At 56.9% G+C, this 19,553-nt stretch overlaps 1 protein-coding gene across 4 annotated transcripts in view; it reads left to right on the forward strand.

Moving 5' to 3' along the window:
* TMEM63C (transmembrane protein 63C) overlaps nt 1-18,299 on the forward strand; it is a 33,027-nt gene extending 14,728 nt beyond the window's left edge. For all 4 annotated transcript variants that reach the window (XM_040602191.1, XM_040602189.1, XM_040602190.1 and 1 more), the window contains exons 2-24: nt 5,123-5,237; nt 5,511-5,731; nt 6,080-6,159; nt 7,257-7,344; nt 10,024-10,061; nt 10,481-10,623; nt 10,926-10,977; nt 11,395-11,503; nt 11,937-12,010; nt 12,115-12,195; nt 12,327-12,447; nt 12,564-12,697; nt 12,927-13,049; nt 13,555-13,708; nt 14,270-14,376; nt 15,184-15,270; nt 15,789-15,854; nt 15,963-16,125; nt 16,348-16,453; nt 16,662-16,829; nt 17,112-17,227; nt 17,394-17,465; nt 17,547-18,299. In XM_040602191.1, the coding sequence (XP_040458125.1) occupies nt 5,534-5,731; nt 6,080-6,159; nt 7,257-7,344; nt 10,024-10,061; nt 10,481-10,623; nt 10,926-10,977; nt 11,395-11,503; nt 11,937-12,010; nt 12,115-12,195; nt 12,327-12,447; nt 12,564-12,697; nt 12,927-13,049; nt 13,555-13,708; nt 14,270-14,376; nt 15,184-15,270; nt 15,789-15,854; nt 15,963-16,125; nt 16,348-16,453; nt 16,662-16,829; nt 17,112-17,227; nt 17,394-17,465; nt 17,547-17,759 (2,493 nt within the window). In that variant the 5' untranslated portion in view covers nt 5,123-5,237; nt 5,511-5,533 and the 3' untranslated portion in view covers nt 17,760-18,299. The remainder of the gene's footprint in view (nt 1-5,122; nt 5,238-5,510; nt 5,732-6,079; nt 6,160-7,256; nt 7,345-10,023; nt 10,062-10,480; nt 10,624-10,925; nt 10,978-11,394; nt 11,504-11,936; nt 12,011-12,114; nt 12,196-12,326; nt 12,448-12,563; nt 12,698-12,926; nt 13,050-13,554; nt 13,709-14,269; nt 14,377-15,183; nt 15,271-15,788; nt 15,855-15,962; nt 16,126-16,347; nt 16,454-16,661; nt 16,830-17,111; nt 17,228-17,393; nt 17,466-17,546) is intronic.
* The last annotated feature ends 1,254 nt before the right edge of the window (nt 18,300-19,553 follow it).

Genomic DNA, 19,553 nt, shown 5'->3' on the forward strand with positions numbered 1-19,553 from the left:
GGATGTTTGCTTTCTAGGAGACACGGGCAGGCTCCTTAGCCTGGCTTTTCTGCTGGCTTTGTGTGGCCACAGACAGCTCCACCACCAGCCCTGTGCCCCAGCTGCCCACCTGCCAGCTGAAATGAGTAATGCCCTCCCTGCCGGAGCAGGATGCTGAGGCTGGCTGAGCGCAGGCATGCTGAGAAGCCTGGCTTAGTCATCTGAGTGCTCCCAAGACTTTGTTTTGGTGTTTTGCTACTCCAGCTGTCTGTGAATCCCCTAGCAAATGAGTTTGCTGGCAGGGGTGCTTCAAGGGAAAGACAAATTCTGAAAAATTGCATTCGCATAAAAGGCATGCCTTATTTTTAATTGGAAAGCTGATTCTCTGGATTAGTGCCCACCCAACTGGAGAGGAGAAGCATATGCCGGCGTATCAACAAAATAAACAGGGCACTGAATATTCAAGGCAAACCCTACACTCTGGAAATGCTTCATAGAAATTATTCAGCAAATCACTTTCAATGGCAAATCTCATACATTCACTGTCCGTTCACAGCCATCATGAAGAGGAGAAAGAAGGATTGCCTTTCTCTACTGCTCTACGTGTTTTCTGGCCCATTTTTAGCATCTTTCCTCTAAGTAAGTCCTAGACTGGGTAGACCCTATATTGCGATTTCTGCCTCTGTGTTATTGCTTCATTTCCCCAGCTGCAACCCTGTCCTGTGTTTCTTGATGTGCCTGTTGCTGTCACTCCTCTAGGACAGCGGCTGCTCCAAAGGATGCCCGTCTGTGGTTGGCATCTGGAGGCACTGCCTCATACACAGCTAGTGGGAAGCTCTCCCAGCAGCTTCTGGAGGTGAAGGTACCCACCCAGCTCTGTTATTCACAACAGTATTTCCTTCTCTGGCCCTTAAAGATCAGAAGTAGCACAATGATGGGGGCGTAGCTGGGAACAGGAGTTGGTGTGGGGTTTGTTTGGACCTTTAAGGTATGATCACAGAGTGCTGCCACCAGAGACTTCAGCATTATTGCAATAATCTCACACATCTCGTGTGAAAATGTAGCTTAGGTGTTTTAACGGTGACTTTAAGTCTCACCTAGGGTGTCCATGTGATCTCTCACTCCGTATACCAAGTTAGGTATCTCCTCCAGTTGGAGGAAAGTTGAACGTGTCCTACAGGTCTGAGTTCACTCCTGGTGTGCTTGAGCAGAAGTCTTCTCTCGAGGTTTCTGCTTCATGTGCTGTTCCTAGAACATTTACAAGATTGACTTCTAGCTGGTTGTTTCCAGTGGTTATTTTTATGGTAACGCTGCAGCTATATAATTTGCATGAGCTTTTCTAGGAGCAGCACCATAAAAGGTGAGATTATCTGGAATAAACCATCTAGAAAAGGACTGGTCTGGGTATTTGGAGGTGGGTTTCTGTGGGTGTCTGGGTGTGAAAGGAGCAGGGAAAAGGCAGAAGAACAAGCATGGGGTTAGCTTCAGAGGATCTGTGATACGCTGCAAGGGCTTCATTGCGGGCTTGAGCATGATGTGATGATTCCTTGGGGCAATGGAGATGGAGGTGCCCAAGAGAGGGTACAAAGCTGGACCAGTGGCTTCATGTGTGTTCTGTTCCTGGATTTTCCCTGTGCAGTAAGACTCTGGCAATGAAACAGCAATGCTGGGTGGAGAGACAGGAACCAGTTGGGCTGGGTGGCATTTGGGAGGCTTGTGGGCCAGACAGCTTGGAGCAGGAGATGCTAGCATCATCTCCAGGAGCTATCCCATTGATTTTGGCCACCCACTGGGAGCAAAATATCTGCTACTGGGAGAAGGGCACAGCAGCAAGGACTTGATAGGGAAAGACAACCTGTGCTGATCCCTGTGAAAACCCCCATCACTCAGCCATCCTCTGGCAGGATGTTCCTCCTACGAGTGTGAAGACAGTGCCTAGAAACAAGCTGCAGGATCTTATTGCTGGGCAGTGGAGTGGTGGTGGTGGAGAAGGGACTCAGAGGTTGCTAAGAGTCTGCTTGTTAATTTACTGAAGGTCCAACAGCTCCCTTGGTCAGAGGCACACTCTCCTTGTTAACAAAAAGGCGGTGAATTATTTAGCAGCTGAAAATGCCAGATGGCGATGGCTCTGCTGCTTGCAGGAGGAGAGGAGGGAGGGAGCCGTGCACATGGGGAGAACAGATTGAGAGCATCTCTATAGGAAGGGCTGACCCCAGCCAGAGGTCCCAGTGGTCCAGGTGGTTTCATAGCTGCCTGACAGCAAGCAGGAGGCAGGCCGGCCAGGGCAAACAGCTGCTGCTTGCCAGAGTAGCCCACTCATTTCTCATGGGTCTCCCCTTGCTGGAGTTCCCTTTTCAGGGGTTGTTGTCCCAATGAGGCCATGCCGGGCGTCGAAGGACAGGATTCCCAACCCTGGCTGGGAGGCAGGCCATGACTGAGGGCACTGCAGGGAGATTTTTCCAGCCCATCCCTCACTTCACACCTGGCTGCAGGGATGGTACTTCAGCCCCAAGTCTACCGGGATACCCTTTGGAGCAGTATCAGCGTATCTCAGGTGACCTGGCAATTCTTTTGGGAGTCACACCAATGGTCAGCTGTCACAGCTTGGGCGATGATGTTTCTGTCTGGAGATGCTGTGGACTAGCCAGATCAATACGACTGTGGCTAGAGACCTCCAAGGAGAATGGAAGACATTGTAGGCAACGTGTGCAGGTCTGTAGCAGACCAGACACTGAAGCCCATACCCCTCCAGGTGACACCGCACCATAGGCACAGTAAGAGGGACTGCCATGGGTCTGCGTGTCCTGGGAATCTTGATGCCTGTAGCTCAGCAACTTCTGACATTCCTTCAAAGCATCTATGCCGGTAGCCAGGCACCAGCCTAACTCTGGATTCAGGTGAGCCTCAGGCTCTGCTGGGCTCGTAGCCTTAGTCCAAGCATCCCAGCCACTCTTTGGCTTTCAGTGGAGATTTGTCTTTGGGCTGGAATTTATGCTTCATAAATGAAGAAAATAGCAAGTCACCATCTCTCTGTGTTTAATTTGGAAGCTGCAGGCACCAAGAGTGGTTCTTTAGTTCTTCAACCCCCTTGAGAGCTTGGGTTGAGAATCCCTTGGGAATCCCCGGTGTCCATGTGATTGCATTTGTCAGGCTACCTGAGCTCTTTTTTTTTTTTTCTTTTTTCTTTTTTTTCTTTTCTTTTCTTTTGTCAACTCTGTGTTTGAAAACCTTCCTTTTCCTCAGTCTTTCCTTTCTCTGGACAAGGAGGTCGGAGAGAGTCAGCGTCTCAGGCGTGTAACCTGTGTGAGCTCCTGCTGCTGCACCCCTGTCCTACCCGCTCTGCCCAGTCGTGGGGTGGGGGTGTCGTCTGGGCTCCCCAGGAGCTTTCGGTCAGGACTAATCTCCTCAAGCAAGAAGCCGCATGGTCTGAGGGAGAGAGGCTGAGGCTACAGCAGTGCACATAAAACCACGTGCTGCTGTAGGCTCCCATCTGTCACACTGACACAGCAGAAGTAAATGTTTCCCAACAAAAGGAAATCTCTGCAGAGCTCAGGAAGAGCCCCTTTCTAAGCCAAGGCATTTTGTGCGTGCTCTCTCTGTTCTCTCCAGGGACCTCTCCATCAGGTTTCCTTTGGTGTTGAAGAAGAGTTGATCCTGTTTGGTCTTGATGGGAAAACCTGCCATAAACACTGCATCTCCAGGTCGCTGGAGGTGCTGGCTGTCTTTGCGTCCTCCTCCACTGCTTAATCAGACCATGGCTTCTGCTCCTCTTCCTCTGCCCTGTCCGTGTGGGCTGTGAGCGTCCTGCAGCAGGGATCAGCTGTCACTGGGTGACTGCAGGGGCTGCAGTGGGGTCCCATTTGTGGCTGGAATATAGATAAAAAGGAGGGAGAGGAATAAATGCCCCAAGGCTTGAATACAGGAGTACATGTTAATAAGCATGCTGAGGTTTCACTGGCCTTTGTATACCGTGGTCAGCATGTCTGCAGGGCAAGGCACCCATGTAACTCCTTACAAACTTCAGGCAGGCCAGATGATGTTCTGGTCAGGAGCACAAGTCCCTGTGAATAAGGATGTAGAATAACTGCGGCTGGAAGGCCCCCCTTGGAGGGAGGTCATCTGATAAAAGCCCTTGCTCAGGACCCGGCCAACTTCAAAATTATATTTGGTTGCTCAAGGCCTCCAAAGACGATGCTGTTTTGTCTGTCTGTTCCCCCCCCAGGTAACCTTAGTCTTCCCCTAAGCAGGGTCTCCAGCCCTCTGGATTTATCTACCTAAGAAGTACTAGACATCCTAACTTGGGACCTTTATGGAAGAGATACTAGGGACCCAACCTGGCTGCTATTTTGAATACCTCCCAACAACCTATTAATGGACCGTCGTGAGAGGACCCTGAAGACCCCCACTGTCCCAGGGTGCCTCTTACCCTGGGAACATGTTTGGTCCCACCATAGTCATAGCTGTCCTCCTCTGAAGGCCATTCAGGTCTCCAAACACCAGGAGCAGCTGGCTGAGGGTGCTGGTGGGGGTTCCAAAGCATGGAGACATGGCAGGCACACAAGAAGAAGAGACTCTGACCCTGTTGTCCCCACCCTGTGTGTGTTAGCATTTGCTGTGCTGGTTCCTTCTCCTCCTGTCCTTCTGGTGAGTGCAGCAGCCGTTCACGCACCACCTTGGCATGCAGGTCTGTGGCATCCCCATGAGTAACAGCCATGCTGGCTGCTGGAGGGTGCTTGTTCCCAGGAGTCCCAGGCATCCTCTCCTACCTCTAAAGCGTGGCTGTAGGAAAGGCTTTGGAAACAAGCTGCAGTCTTGGCTATTAATGGGCTTTAAGTGTTTCCTACCAGTGAGGACTATAGCCTGCAGTATCAGCTCCTGGGGAGGTGGGGGGGAAGTCTGGCATTTAGGGTTTTGAGAAGCTGCTTCTTCTGAAGACATCAAGGTATCTTAGAAGAAGCAATTATGCTCTGGTGGAAAGGTGAAAGGGAGGTACCGCAACTCCTGAGTCACACAGATCGTGATGCTGGAGGGGAAGGGAGGGCTTAGGGATGTTCCACACAGAGTAGATGTCTGGCTGTGGGGAGCAAAGCAAGCACAGCCCCAGCGGCCCGGTTGTTAACATCATCATTGCTTTTATTCTCAGAAACTCAAGCAAATGCTTTGGCTCCTCGTTCCTGCCTGCTGACCACACCAGGGTGGCCATGACTGAACCCAGCTTCCAGAACTGAGGGGCAGAGGTGGTGAGAGACCTGTCTCAGGTATGACAGAGACAACCAAATAGCATGGGGTTTAATGGGGTGGGGAGAGGGTATGAGGTAGCTGTGAGATTTCCTCAGCAACACCCCCTGCCCTGTGTCCCACAGCCCCTCCTTGGGAGAGACTGGGACTGGGGAAGCTCCAAGGTCACCAGCCAGTCCTCTCCCCTCCTTGCCCTTAGTGAGCTCCTCAGACCTTGCTGGAGGACCAGGCAGAGCCTCAGCCCCTTTTCAAGCAAAGCCTTCTCCATCCGCACCCCTTCCCCTGTGTTGCAGAGTGAGGCCCCGCGACGGCACCGATGGAGAGCGTGTACTCGGTGCAGCCGGTGCCTGACAGTGCCAGCCCCACCTCGCTGGATGTGCTCAGCTTCTTGGATGCCCTGGTGAACAGCACGGAGGAGCAATGCTTCAGCGCCCGCTCCCGCAGCACTGTCCTGGAAGGGCTGCCCTTTGGCGGTGTGCCCACCGTGCTCGCCATCAACTTCATCCTCTGGCTGGTGAGCGGGCCAGGAGGGTGCCGTGTCTCCAGGCACCGCAGCCCCCCCGCTGTGGTGGCACGGGCTGGGGGGTGTTATGGGTGTGCTGACAGCCACACGTGAGCACAGCTTGCGTGTGCACCTGGCTGGTTGGGGGAATGGAGGTGAGTGCAGGGAACCAAGAGCATTGCCCATGTCATGGTGGGCAGCACTGGCAAGATCATGGAGCAGGAGCAGTTTGGCCTGAGGCAAGAGTGGCATGAGCTTGGGCTCATGAGTTAGAAAACAGAAAGGAGCAATGTGAAGAGACCCAATAGCAAAAGACCCTGTGGCAAAGCCTTTCACCTCTCCTCTTGCTTCTTCTTCCAGCTTCTCCTCCTGGTCTTTTCCTGCCTTCGGAAAGCGGCTTGGGACTATGGGCGCCTGGCACTGCTGATGGACAATGATAGGTGAGGAGGATGCGGGGCCATTGTGGGTGGGTGGTGGCTCCAGCCTCTCCAAAAGGGATGGCACGAGGGCTGATACTGTGGGGTGGCCCATGGAGAAGCTCAGCAGATGTTCCTGCCCTTCCTCCCCACCAGGAATGCTCTGGCTGCAGTTGCCCATGGAGGCACAGGCACCATTCACCACAGGGAGAGGGAAAGCCCAGGCCAGCTTTGATTCCCTCTGATGACGGTGCTCTCGGTGCCAGGGAGGGCACCGTCCTGGGAAGGTCAGAGAACCAAGAGCTGCTTTCGAGTGGGGACAGAGCTGCTGCCCCTCCCCCTACGGTCTCTTGGGATGAGCAGGGCCAGCGAGTGGCAGAGGGAGACACAGCAATAACACTGTTCCTCATATCACCAAGGCAGCTTGCCTGGCTCATCCTTTGGGCTAGGTGCAGAATCCTAAATAGACCATAAATATACAAAAAATACCGGTGTCCTGGTGAAAGTAGAGCCCAGACCAGAATTCCAGGCGGGCTTTGCCGCCCGCAGATGCCTGCCTGCCAGAGCACAGCTTGCCCTGGACAGCAGAGCATCTTTCTTTGTGGAGGCAGGTGCACACAGGAGGGGTCTCTGCAAGGCTGGGCAGCCCCCAGGAGCAAACTCTGTAAAAGGCCCCCTCCTGCCGCCTTCTCTCTCCAGCTCCTCTGGGCCTTGGGCTCTGCAGCCGAGTCTGGCAAAGGACAGGTGATGTTTGCCTTCACCGGGGAGGTCAAGGGGGCAATTGAGACTAAAATGCAAGCTCTCATGATGTTCCTTTCTACTGTAATGCCATTTGAGAGGGCTGAAACCAGGGGAATAGAGAAAAACTGGTTCAGTAGTCACTTGTCCTGGTCAATTCTCCATGAGCCACCCTGCCACGGGCCAGGGCCACAGAGAAGCTGTGGGAACTTGTTGGCATGGCGGCAGCAAGATGCAGCCCCTGCCTCGAGCCCAGCAGTAGTCACTGGTCCAGCCCCAGTGCTGGGCTGCTGCCCTAGGAGAAGCTTCTCCGAGGGTACTCATCCTCTCCTGTCTGCTGCTTCTCTCCTGCCTCACCTCTCCGCTGCTCCCCTCACTCAAAGTCTGACATCGCTTTTCTACGGAGAGCAGAGCGAGAAGGAGAAGTCCCCATCGGAGAGCAGCCCCCTGGACGCCGACAACAAGGATGTGGTGAGTGCCAGTGGCTGTGGCAGCAGGAGCCCAATCTGGGCTCATCCTGGCCCAGCCCACGCTGCTCTTCACCAGAAACCCAGGTCAGAAGTTAAATGGGAGTAATTAAACCATCCAGGACAAGGTTTTCCTGCTTAGCACCCTTTAGCAGCGGGGTATTCCTGTGAAAGCTGGAGGGTCTCTTTGGCCTGGCTTGTTTTGAGGCATCTACTTTGAACGGCACCTTGGAGGGGATGCTCCCACCAGGATGAGCATCTCCCACCTGTGTGGCCATCCCTGCTGGCTGCAGGGACCTAGTGGGATGCACGGCCAGAGCCTCACTGCATGCTCACAGGGATCTTTCTGGTCCTGTCAGGACAGAGTCCCCTGGATCACACCTCCTCCTCTGCTGTGGGGGCTTTAAAGTCATCCTTTGTTTCTCTCTACCACACTGAGCATAAACCAGGCTTTTCTGGAAACAAGCACAGATGGACACATTTTGCTGTCTTGTTTCTTTCTCTTTTTTTGGCAGCAAAAGCTCAAAAATCAGTTACTGGTATGACTATGAGAAAAACGGCATAACTTATTAAAAAAAAAAAAAACTAGGCAGGAAAGGTAAAGAGGCAAAATCCTTGCAAGTGGCAGGAAGCCTGTTTAAGGGCTCAGTACTAGATGCTCTGGGCAAATGTATATTGCTCATCAAAAAATAAGTGAGAAAGACCACAGGGAAAGCCTGCACGGCTAAAGAACAGATTAAGGGAGATTACCAGAAATAAGAAGACATTCTTTTAAAACTCAAGCTGTTCCCAAATGTAGACAAGATGTAAAATACACTAAGGCAGGGAAAAGAGCAGTTTGGAGGATAAATTTGTAGAGAGCCTAAAAGCAATTACTGGATTTTTCTTCATACCTCAGGAACAGGAAACCTGCCAGGGGGTTTGTAGGGCTGATGGACGCTGAGGATAGAAAATGCTTGCTGGAGAAGGCAAGAATGTGGCAGGAGAGCTAAATAAAGTTTTGGTGTCTGTATCCATTGAGGGGGAGCTTGGCCAAACTCCTGCTGGGGGCTCTTCTCTGTGGGGAAGCACTGGAGCATCCCTCCAGCAGCGGGTTTGGAGGATGAAGTTGCCATAAAAGCAGCCTGACAAATTCCTGTTACCATCATAAATTCCCAGGAGCAGGCACAGGATTTTTCCCTGAGATGAATAGCCAAGCTATTGACTGCAGTGTGCGACCTCTCTCCTGCAGGTGGGGATCCTAGAGAATTGGGAATCAGCCAGTAAATGCTGTTTTTTCAGGAGGGTTTCTGGAAAACCCAAGAAATTACAGCCCAGGGAGCTTGGGGTCTGCACAGACAACCTCCTGGGCATGGTTCTTCAGAGCAGAGCCCCGGAGTTGGGTTTATGAGGGGATTCAGCCTGGCTGTGCTAAGGGGGTGTCCGGCTCCCACAGAGCTGTCGGGGATGCAGGGATGCCTGCATCTCCAAAGCTTCCTGCTGTGGTCGATCAGATGAAGCCGAGTTGTTCGGTAGGAGGGAAGGTCCTGGAAGAGGTAAAGCCAGGGTATGGAGAGGAGAAAGAAACTGCCAGCTCTTGAAGGGCAGGGTAAGGGGATCCCACAGGGTGCTGCCTGGCATCTCTCCCATCCAAGGTCAGCATAAACCCTCCGGAAAGGGGCGAAGAGGAAAGGCCAGATGGCTGAGTGTTATTTGGCACAGCCATGGCCAGGAGGACTGCAAAGGGACCTTGAACTTGCATGAACTCTGATGTCGGTAAAACATAATGTGTAGGGGAGAAAAACCCTAAAGTTGCATACGTAGTGACAGGGAATGAGCTATTACACGAGCTCTTACATAGTCCTGTATCACTCTATAGCGGTGCCGGCTCAGCGCTTGGCAGTGGACAAAAAAGCACGTTGCGTGTTAGGGACTGTCAGGGAAGGGGCAGAGGAGGAGCTGCTGGAAGCCAGGAGCCTGTTACAGAATTGGCCCATGTTTCCCACTCCTCCTTGTTGGAAGAAGGGTTTGCCGGAGTCAAGAAGACGCTCAATATGAGTTATGCATCTTGCTCAACTTTATTAGTTTCTAGCACTACTTATATAGAACCGATACACATGCATATTCGTAAAGCAGAAATATAATTGGCTAGTAGTCTCTAAACACGCGCAGTTCTCACACCCCTAATTAGCATGACTAAAATAAGCATTCTATCCATGTAGCTAATTGTGTTGCTGTGCTTCAGCCTTGTAGTTTGTTACTCCCTACTTTCCCATACCGGTCCCTATCTTTCTCGGCCCTGCACCTGCTTTCCCAGCAGCTGTAGCTTGTTACAGCCACGGCCTGTTGGCACAACATAATTACTTGGTCTCAGGATTCATGAATAGCTCAAGGCTACCTTTCTTGTTAACTTCAGCACAGCAACTTCAGCACCATTCTGATTACAGGCCTATCAGATCTTCAGAGATTCTAAGGCCACGCTTCTGCAGCCATTCTTCTACACCTCCTAAGGCTTTGCCACCGCTGCAGACAAGCCACTGGGTTTGGCATCGCTGGGCTGCCTTGGTCACTGCCTCCGTTTGCTCCCCGGTCCCAGGCACCACAGCATCTCTGCGTGTGTCCCCAGCACGGGTCATGCCGTGACTCTCAGCTGGGGAGGTGGGGGTGGTCACCCCCAGCTCATTCCAACTCTTTTCCCTTCCAGGGATTCTGCTCCTGGCTCATTTCTATCTACCAGATGAAGTAAGTGTGTGTCCTCAGCATCACGGCCGTGCCCCACCGCTGCCAGCCCCTCGGGAGACAGTGCCCACAGGTGGTGGCCCATCACCTGGAGCTGCTGGGAGCAGCGGCAGAGGAGACCCCTCTTAAAACATCCCCTCTGGAGAGAAAGCAGAGGGCTCACCTCTGTGTTTCCTCCTGCACCTGGATCCTGTCCCAAAGAAAAGGGCTTCTACCTCTTCTGGTAGGAGCCGGTCCTGAATGGAAAGGCAGCCCGAGGGCTGTTTCTGCCCCTCATTCCCTCTGTGCCCAGACCTCATGTGCCACACGCAGGATGCCATGAGTTGGTGTGGGTTGTGTGAGGCTGGAGCAGCCAGTGTCCCCAGGGTGGGAGGTGGTGGGAAGGCACCACCAGTGCTCACCCCCACCCGCCTCTCCCCCAGGGACGAGGAGATTCAGAGCAAGTGTGGGATCGACGCCACCACCTACCTCTCCTTCCAGCGGCACCTCCTGGTCCTGCTGATGCTGGTCTGTGTGCTCTCCGTGGCTGTCATCCTGCCTGTCAACTTCTCGGGGGACCTCCTGGGTAGGTGCTTCCCCAGTCATGGGGTGGCTCAGGAGTGTGGTGCAAGCTCCCCCAGCCTCAGGGCGAGCACTGTGCCGCTGGGATGGAGTGCAGAACTCCTCTGTCAGGAGGCCCCACGTGAGCAGGAACCCACCATCAGCCGTGGGACAGGGGAACGCAAAAGGCAGGCAGCTTCAAGGCAGTGGGGGCTTGGTGGGGACCTAGGAGATGGAAAGAGGGAGCAAAGACCAGAGCCACTAACCCTGTGAGCATGGATCTGCACTGGATTCCTCTAACCTCCCACTTCTCCTCTTCCCCTGCAGGACACAATCCCACCCACTTTGGTCGGACGACCATCGCCAACATCCCAACCCAGTATGTGGCTCCCGTGTCTTGGGGGGGCTGTGGGTGCTGCCGCTGTGGTGGGCACTGCTGGGAGCACCCAGGCATGGCACTCACCACAGCCCCGTGCTGGGGATGGGGACGGCTCCACGGGAGAAGCATGCTGCTCATGGTAGCTCTCCTATCTGTCTGCACCACGCGTGAGCACAGCCACAGCGACCAGCACGCTGGCACCGCTCGCCTCACCCCACTGCCAGCTGAAGGCAGCCTCATACCTGTAATATCTCAGCAAACACCCTGGATGCTGCCCCTCACATCCCTAGGGTGGGGGTCCAGCAGCTGGCTCAGGGAGCTCCTGCTGGGTGGTGGTGGTGGTCGTGGGTGAGATGCTGAGCCCCAGGCAGGTCTGCCTGCCACAGCACTCACTGATCCCCTCTTCCCCTCCTCCAGGGACCGTCTCCTGTGGCTGCACAGCATCTTCGCCCTCATCTATTTCATCCTCACCGTCCTCTGCATGGCTCATCACTCTGTCCACCTTGAATACAGAGAGAATGAGAAGGTGAGCAACCACCCCTGCTCCAGCCCTGCCTTGTTTGGTGCTAATGGACAACTTTGTGCTTTATGGAAAAGGTGGTCCCAGAAGGTAGGGAGAGCTTTATAAACAGCCTGGGAGTGGGCAGGCAGGGAAAGATATGGCTGGTTTTCTCCAGCTTCTGGAGAAAGCCTGGCAGCCTGGAGGCAGCTCTCTCTCTCTTGCTGCCTGGTCTCTCGACATTGAAGCTCTGCTGTGTCCGTCTGGGAAGCGGCAGTGTCCATCTGTGCCCCGGGGTCTGGGAGTGGGCATTGGGGACATCTGTGCTGACCAGTCTCCAGGGTGGCAGGTGGTGCCAGGCTCCCTTCTGCCTTCCCAGTGGCTGGGCAAGCAGGGTAGCAGCGAGATGTCCCACAGACCCTCTGTCCACCCACCCCTTCTGCCCCTCCCTCTCCCCCAGGTTGCCCGGACACTGATGGTTACCCACATCCCCAAGGAGATCACAGACCCTTCCCTTATCATCAAGCATTTCCAGTGAGTAGCGGTGTGCCGCAGCCTTGCCGGGTGGCTGGCAGGTGGGTGGCAGGGGCTGTCCCCGTCCCCCAGCTCCTGGTTCTACCATGTCCCTGTCCCCACAGCGAGGCTTATCCCAGCTGCACCGTCACCAATGTCCAGTTCTGCTTTGATGTGCGCAAGCTGATGAAGCTGGATGCAGAGAGGTGAGTGCGTGCAGGTCCCCGTTGCCTCTGCAGATGGGCGTACTGCTCCTGCCCACCGTGCTGAGGGACCCGGTCTGTCTGTCTGTCTGCTGCTCCCCAAATGACCCTCACCCCCGCTGGCTTCCCGGTAGGCGCAAGGCAATGAAGGGGCGGCTTTACTTCACCACCAAGGCGCAGAAAGAAGGGAAGATCATGATCAAAACCCACCCTTGCGCCCGCATCTTCTGCTGCCGCTTCTGTGGCTTTGAGCAGGTAGGTAGGAGGGTGGGGGCAGGGCTGCAGGCAGCACATCCCCACCACGGCCGAGTACGGCAGCTTGCCCGTGCCCCAGCCCCACCAGCGTGGCACAGCCCCGGCTGCTTCCGCAGGTAGACGCCGAGCAGTACTACGGGGAGCTGGAGGAGAAGCTCACGGATGAGTTCAATGCTGAGCGCAACCGCATCACACTCAAGCGGCTTGACATGGCCTTCGTCACCTTCCAGGATGAGCGAATGACAGCTGTGTGAGTGCCTCTCGTGCAACAGGCACGGGGACATCCACTGCTGCTGGGGAACTGGGGCACCTCGCCAGCTTCTCCAGCCCAAGCCAGATGATGGGTCTGTCTTCTCTGTGCCACTGTCACCTGCGGCGATGGCCGCTCTGTTGGTGCTGTGGGAAGGGTCTCACAAGAAGTGGGCAGGGGGTCCTGAACCCTTGGTTTTGACCTGACCCCCGGCTCCCTCCTCCTGCAGGATTTTGAAGGACTACAGCCACATCCAGTGCCGCAAGCACCCTCAGCAGTCCTCTGTCACCACCGTGGTCAAGTCACACCACTGGGGTGTTCACTATGCCCCTGCACCCAGCGATATCATCTGGTGAACCTCTGCGGTGGGAGGAAGGGGGGCGAGCAGCCAGGGAGAACCCATGCCTGTTCCTATAGGCAGCCCATGCCTGTACCTATAGGCAGCCCATGTAGCTGTAGGGAACCTGTGCCCATGTCTATAGGGCACTTTCCCAGGGTGACAGGGGCTGACAATCTCTCCTGTAGCCATGGCAGAAGTCAGCAGGGGTGACTGGAGTGATCACCTCATGGGTGGCAGGGCTTGGTCAGGAGACGTTTGGGGTGCTGGCCAGGCTCTGATTTCTCCAGCCTGACTCCAAAACCTTCTGGTGGTACAGACTCCCCTGCAGCCACTCGGTGGTCCTGGGGGCTCTGCAGGTGACAGTGCAGCAGCGCGGGGATGGGGAGAGGGTGAGCAATGGCTGCCGGGAAGGTTGGTGTGGGTGGTGGGAGGCAGAGGTTCGGGGAGCTGGGGTGGGAGGCCCAGGACACATGGCTTTTCCTCCACACCATGTCTGAGTTGTGCTTTCCTCTCACAGGGAGAATTTATCAGTCCGTGGCACATCCTGGTGGGTACGGTTCATCCTCCTTAATATCTGCCTCTTCGTCCTTCTCTTCTTCCTCACCACACCAGCCATCATCGTCAACACTATGGACATGTTCAATGTCACACACCCTGTGGAGAGCCTCAAGGTAGTCCCTGGGGCCCTATGCCAGTTTTCCCAAAGGGTCTCCATTTCCAGGCTTGTCCGTGACGGGGTGGGGCACCAGCTCTACACTGGCCCAAGAAGACGAACCACACGATGGGCATCGATAAGAGGCAAGGAGTGGCCATGCCCCTGCTTGCCATCCATCCCCTTCTTGTCGTGTTTCCAGTGGCAGAGCCCTGGGGCACCTGTGTAAACCTGAGCTTTGCCGCTGGTGTCCATGGAGGAGGGCACGTTGGTGTCTGTGCGAGATGATAGGGGTGGGAAGAGCTCCAGGAGATGTTAGGAGCTGCCAGCAGCACATCTCCTTCCTGCTGATTGACCTGTGAGCTGTTGGGTGGGCACTGCGGCTCAGAGCGTGCCCGTGGTGCCTTTGGCTAGCCTCAAGCTCTTATCTCCTGAAACAAACGCCCCTGCTCAGGGAGGGGATGCCCCCACCTGCCCGTTGCACACACCATCCTGTGCCAGGAGGCCCAGGGAGCTGCCTCCGGCATGGCTGAGCTCTGGCAGGCTCCTGAGGGGGTGTCTGGCATCTCTCCTCTTGCAGAACCCCATCATCACTCAGTTCTTCCCCACACTGCTGCTCTGGGCCTTCTCTGTCTTCCTGCCCTTTCTTGTCTACTACTCGGCATTCTTCGAGTCACACTGGACAAGGTAAGGGGGCTGGCCCCCATACTGCCCCAGGGCTGCGGTGGGTGGGAGGAACCTCGGTAGGACTGGTGGGACCCAACCTGCAGTAGTGGAGCGGCAGACACCCCCCACCCCACCCCCCCCGAACCAGATGGGTGGTGCTCTCCATGGAAAGAGCCCCAAGTCCATGCCCGAAGGAGCCGTTTCCTTGCCGTAGCCCTGCACACTTCCAGGCTGCTGGCAAAGGCAGGCAGAGCTGGTTTTAAGATGGCTCTGAAGGAGTTTGTGAAAGGGATGCTGTGACAGTGAACTGGCAGCGGCAGGGCCGTGGTCCTGCCTTGGATGGCGCATCCCAGCGGTGCTCCCAGCCCTCCAAGGCCAAGGACGCTCAGAGTCTCCCAGCAAAGCTCCTACAATGTGCTTTCTCTGTCTTGACCGTCCACCAGCCCCAACCCCAGTGCCTGGTCTGCTGAGACCTTACAGGAGCTTTAACATCACCTCCCTTCCTTTTCCTGGGGGAAATGGGGGCTCCTGAACCCTGATGTAGACACCCAGCTGCCTCCTGGTGGGTGTCTGCACCAGCAAGGGTGGTAGCAGAGGGCAGGGATGAAGGAGGTGAGAGGCTGGGAGGACAAGAGCTTTCACTACAGCACATTGCTCATGGTGACTCTCCCCAGCCTGGGAGAAACTTTGCAAGGTGGCAGTAGATGCACACATCAAATGCGCGTGGCTTCCTGGGGTTGGGAATAACTCCTCGGTGAGAAGCGAGACCCATCCCAACCTCTCCCCCTCGGAAAAGTGCAACGTTCTCCTCTTGACTCCCCTCTGCAGGTCCAGTGAAAATCAGCTCACCATGCACAAGTGCTTTTTCTTCCTGGTGTTCATGGTCATCATCCTGCCCTCACTGGGGCTGAGCAGGTACAGACCACCCTGCTGCACTGCTCTCCCTGCTCCCCGGCAGCCAGGAGGGCACCCTTGCCCCCCGCCGGCCACCCCCAGGGGGCCAGGGGTGCACCACTGCTGAAACACAGCTGGCCCTGGGAAGGAACACTGGCTCTTTAGCCATGCCTCACTGCTCCCAGATGGTCACGGACAGACAGCTTCCCTGCGGAGGGGAGCAGAGCAGCTTGCCCGGCTGCCACAGCTGACCCAAGGGTGGTGGTGGCACCCTGCCCTGCTTGGGGTCAGCCCTTAGCAGACCCTGAAAGGACCAGGTCTGGGATCTGCGCAGCCCCGGCTGCGGCGGTGTGGACCGTCCGGGAGGCGAGCACCCATGTGGCAGTGGTCCTGTGTGGCAGAAGGGGCTGCTCTGACAGTGTAGGGTCCAGAGGGTCTTGCCCACCCAGGGCAGGGGAAAGCGTGCACCCGCAGGGTGCCCCCCCAACTGTTCTGTAACTCCCCCTCTTTCTGAACTGCTTCTATTCTCCTCCCTCCAGCCTGGACCTTTTTTTCCGCTGGCTCTTCGACACCCACTTTCTGGATGAGGCTGATATCAAGTTCCAGTGAGTAGTAGGGAGCTCCTGGACCTGCCAGGCAAGCAGGACCACCCAACACCAGCCCCCGGTGGCTCTCCGGCTGCCTGCCTCTCACCCTCTGCATCCCTGGGGCAGGTGTGTTTTCCTCCCGGACAATGGCGCTTTCTTTGTCAACTACGTCGTCACCTCCAGCTTGATTGGGACGGCCATGGAGCTGCTCCGCATCCCAGGCCTCCTTGTCTACACCGCCCGCCTCTGCTTTGCCAAGTCTGAGCCTGAGCGGCTCCATGTCAAGCGGGTACGTGGCTCTGGTCAGCCCTGAGCCTACACAACCCCCAGCACAGCAGGGGTGCACTCGCTGGAAACTCAGGCTGTCTTGGTCCTATGGGGAGGCTTGAGGGGACTTCTCCAGGCCTTGTAGGGGCTAATGGGGGGAGGCAATCATGTGGGCCAGGGTGCAAAAGCAAGTGCAGCCTTTGCAGCAGCACGGGCAGTAATGACGCTGTTGGTTGTGCCCCAGAGCCAAGCCTACCAGTTCCAGTTTGGACTAGAGTATGCCTGGACCTGCTGCATCTTCTCCGTCGTCATGACCTACAGCATCACCTGCCCCATCATCGTCCCCTTCGGTGAGTATGATCCCATGCTCGTGGTCCTGCTGCCCCCAGCCATGCAAAGAACAGCCTGTCCCAACCCCAGCAGCAGCATGGGAGCACAAGCTTCCCACACGGTACAGGAAGGCACCCTTGGGCATCATCTCCTGGGCCTGCCCTGCTGTCCTTGCCCCCTGGCTGTCCCCAGTGTCCTCCCCCTAAATGGCCCCTCTCCTCCCACCAGGGCTGCTCTACATGCTGCTCAAGCACATGGTTGACCGGTACAACATTTACTATGTGTACATCCCCACCAAGCTGAACCAGCGCCTCCACGTTGCCGCCATCAGCCAGGTGGTGGTGGCCCCCATCCTCTGCATCTTCTGGCTGCTCTTCTTCTCCGTCCTGCGTCTCGGTAGGGAAGCTGGGGGCTGCTCCCGGCCACTGCTGAGGGTCACATCTGATTCTGGGGGGACAAGCTGCTGGTGTCACCCCTGAATTAGGCAGGGCAGGGAGGGTGGGGAGGGGGGAAGGGATGTTGGAGACCTGGCAGATGAGGGGGGTATCAATCAGCTACTGTTTTGGGAAGGGGGTTGAGAGCTTGTAAGACCCAAAACAGGCACCAGCCTGGGGCTCAGCTGGACATGCAGCAGGTCCTTGAAGACTCATGTGCTGCCCCAGTGTCTCTGTGCTCTAGGTCCCACCCGCCCTGTCACCCTCTTCACCTTTGTGGTCCTCCTCTCCTGCATCTTCTTCTCCTTCTTTGGCCTCTGCCTGAAGAAGCTACAGCCACGGAAACCCTCCAGCTACCAGGTAAGTGCAGGCAGCTACCTGTCCTGTTCCCTCATCCCAGTACGTCCCCTCCTCAGCTCTCTGGGGTGCACTCGCCATGGGGAGTCTGAAGTGGTGCTTGGCTGCACCCCTGGCTTCAGCTGGGGCCCCCCAAACCGTTGTTTCCTCCTGGCCTCCCTCTCCCCAGATGTCTGACCAGTCTGAGGGCGCCTTCAACGATGTGGAGCGGAGCAGCGTTTCCTCCACCCCCAACTCCAACGTGAGTAGCCCTCCCCAGCCCTGCCGTGGCCACCCCTCCTTGCTGTCCTGGGCCCTGACCCCCCACTGCCCCCTGGGGCAGCTCTTCGTGGCCACTGTCCTGCAGGAGCCCGAGCTGAGCCTGACACCGGCAGCCTCCCCCGCACACCAGTCCTACGGCACCATGGGCAACCATCTGGAACCAGTGGAGGATGGGGAGGATGGGGGGCTGCAGAGCTTCGAGACGGAGCTGGAGTCAGTGGAGAGCGAGTACAGGAGTGGCCCCGTGATGGAGAGCCAAACCCGCTACCAGTGAGCATCCCCACCACCGGGGCGAGGACTGGCCATGCCAGGAGTGGAGGACATGCCGTGGGGTAGGAAGGAGCCTTCCCAGCACTGGTGGGGGCCACCTTGTTGACAGGGCGAGGGGATGACAGGACTGATGTGAGGGGGAGACCCCATTGCATGGGAGGTGGCGGGAGGCTCTGCCGGTCCCTTCCGCTGCCCGGACCGGCTCAGCCCCTGCTGTGCCCCCCCATCCCCACCTGCCTCTTGCAGCCCATCGCGGGGAAGAAGGGGTGCAGTCGTGTGGGGAGAGGACCTGTCTGAGAGGCCATGCTTTTGGAAGCAGGAGAGAGGCCCCTCCGTGAGGGGAAGCGGCCCAGACAGCTCATACAAATGTGCCCGCCCCCACACTGTCCCGTGGGTCCTCAGTGGCAGGGGACGGCCACCCCCAACCTTTGCTTCCCACATCACCCACTGCTGGCGGTGGCCATCCCGCTGCCGCCCCCGTGGCTTCGCCAGTTAAAGCAGGGACTGCTGAGCCACCTGCGCTTTGGCAGAGGAGGCGAGTGCCCGGGGCTGCTCCCACAGCAGCCATCAAAATGCAAGCCCAGCTCTTCCCTGCCCTCCCACCCCATTCCTCCCTCGAGCCCGGCTCTTCCCCTCCCTCCCCCCCCATCCCTCTGTCCCTGCTGCACCATGCCTGCACCCTTGGATCCTCAGGGAGGAGCAGAAGGTCAAGGGATGAGTGTGTTTAATAGCTGTGAGAGCAGCTCCTCGTCATCTCGCACCCCCTGGCAGCATCCCCCTTGTGCTCGCACTCTCCCTGGGGCTGGTCGTGGGACCCCGCATGTCTTCATCCTGTTGCTACAGAAATGGGGGAGGCTGGCAGGATCCCAGCCTCCGGGTCCTGGTCCACCGCATCCTGCCCTTGCCCACCAGCCGCAGCCATGGGATGCTCCCCCAGCAGCCACATCACCTCTCCAGCGTGGGTCCTGCTGTGGTCAGTATAAATGCGCCAGCTCCTGCCTGGGCAGCATCCCTGGGGTTTTCCAGCTCATCTGCAACATCCATGGAGGCCCCTGGGGATGACGGCAGATCCTCGCCCTGCTCAGCTCCCCTCCCACCAGGCCGGCCTCCCTGGGCACGCTGGCCCCTCACTCAGCCTCACAGCTGATTTTCCTGCTCCTGATTTTCCTGCTGGCTGTAGAGCAATTCTAGTCACCATCCCGGGGCCGTGCAGGGAGGGCAGGGATGACGATGCAGCTCTGCTGGCACCAGGGCTGTGAGCATGGGGAGTGCCACTGTGCAAAGGCAGGTGCTCGGCCATGGCACTGCTCAGATTACTGGTGCCACTGGGGGGGGGGGGGGGGGGGGGGGGGCATGGTGTGCCAGTATTGGGCAGGGGGCTTACAAGGCAGCCCAGCAGCGAGCTGTGCGTCTCTGGACTCAGGTGGATCCTGGGACATCCCATGGGGCTGGTGGGTCTCCGTTCCTGCATGTTGGGGCACACTAGCCATGGAGCGGTTGCCTCGGCAGAGCCTTGAGCTCAGCTGCTCCCTCCCAACCCCAAAAAGCACCCTGCGGGGCTCACGGCTCCCTGCCCAGGTGCCCCTGGGGCTGCCCACGGTTCAGCCGCTGCCCTCACTGCCTGCTCCGGGGGCAGCTCTGTCTGGGTGGGACAGGGGGATGCTGATGGCCTCTCTCCAGGTGGGAAGCAAGTGCCTGCGAGCGGCACTGTGTCCTTGGGAGCTCAGGCTGCTGGTCTGATTGCCCTCGGCTGCCCCGCTGTAGGAATGTGCCAGAGGTCTGTACCTTCTCGTGATTT

This window comes from Falco naumanni, chromosome 7 (genome assembly GCF_017639655.2).
Source record: "Falco naumanni isolate bFalNau1 chromosome 7, bFalNau1.pat, whole genome shotgun sequence".
NCBI lineage: Eukaryota > Metazoa > Chordata > Aves > Falconiformes > Falconidae > Falco > Falco naumanni.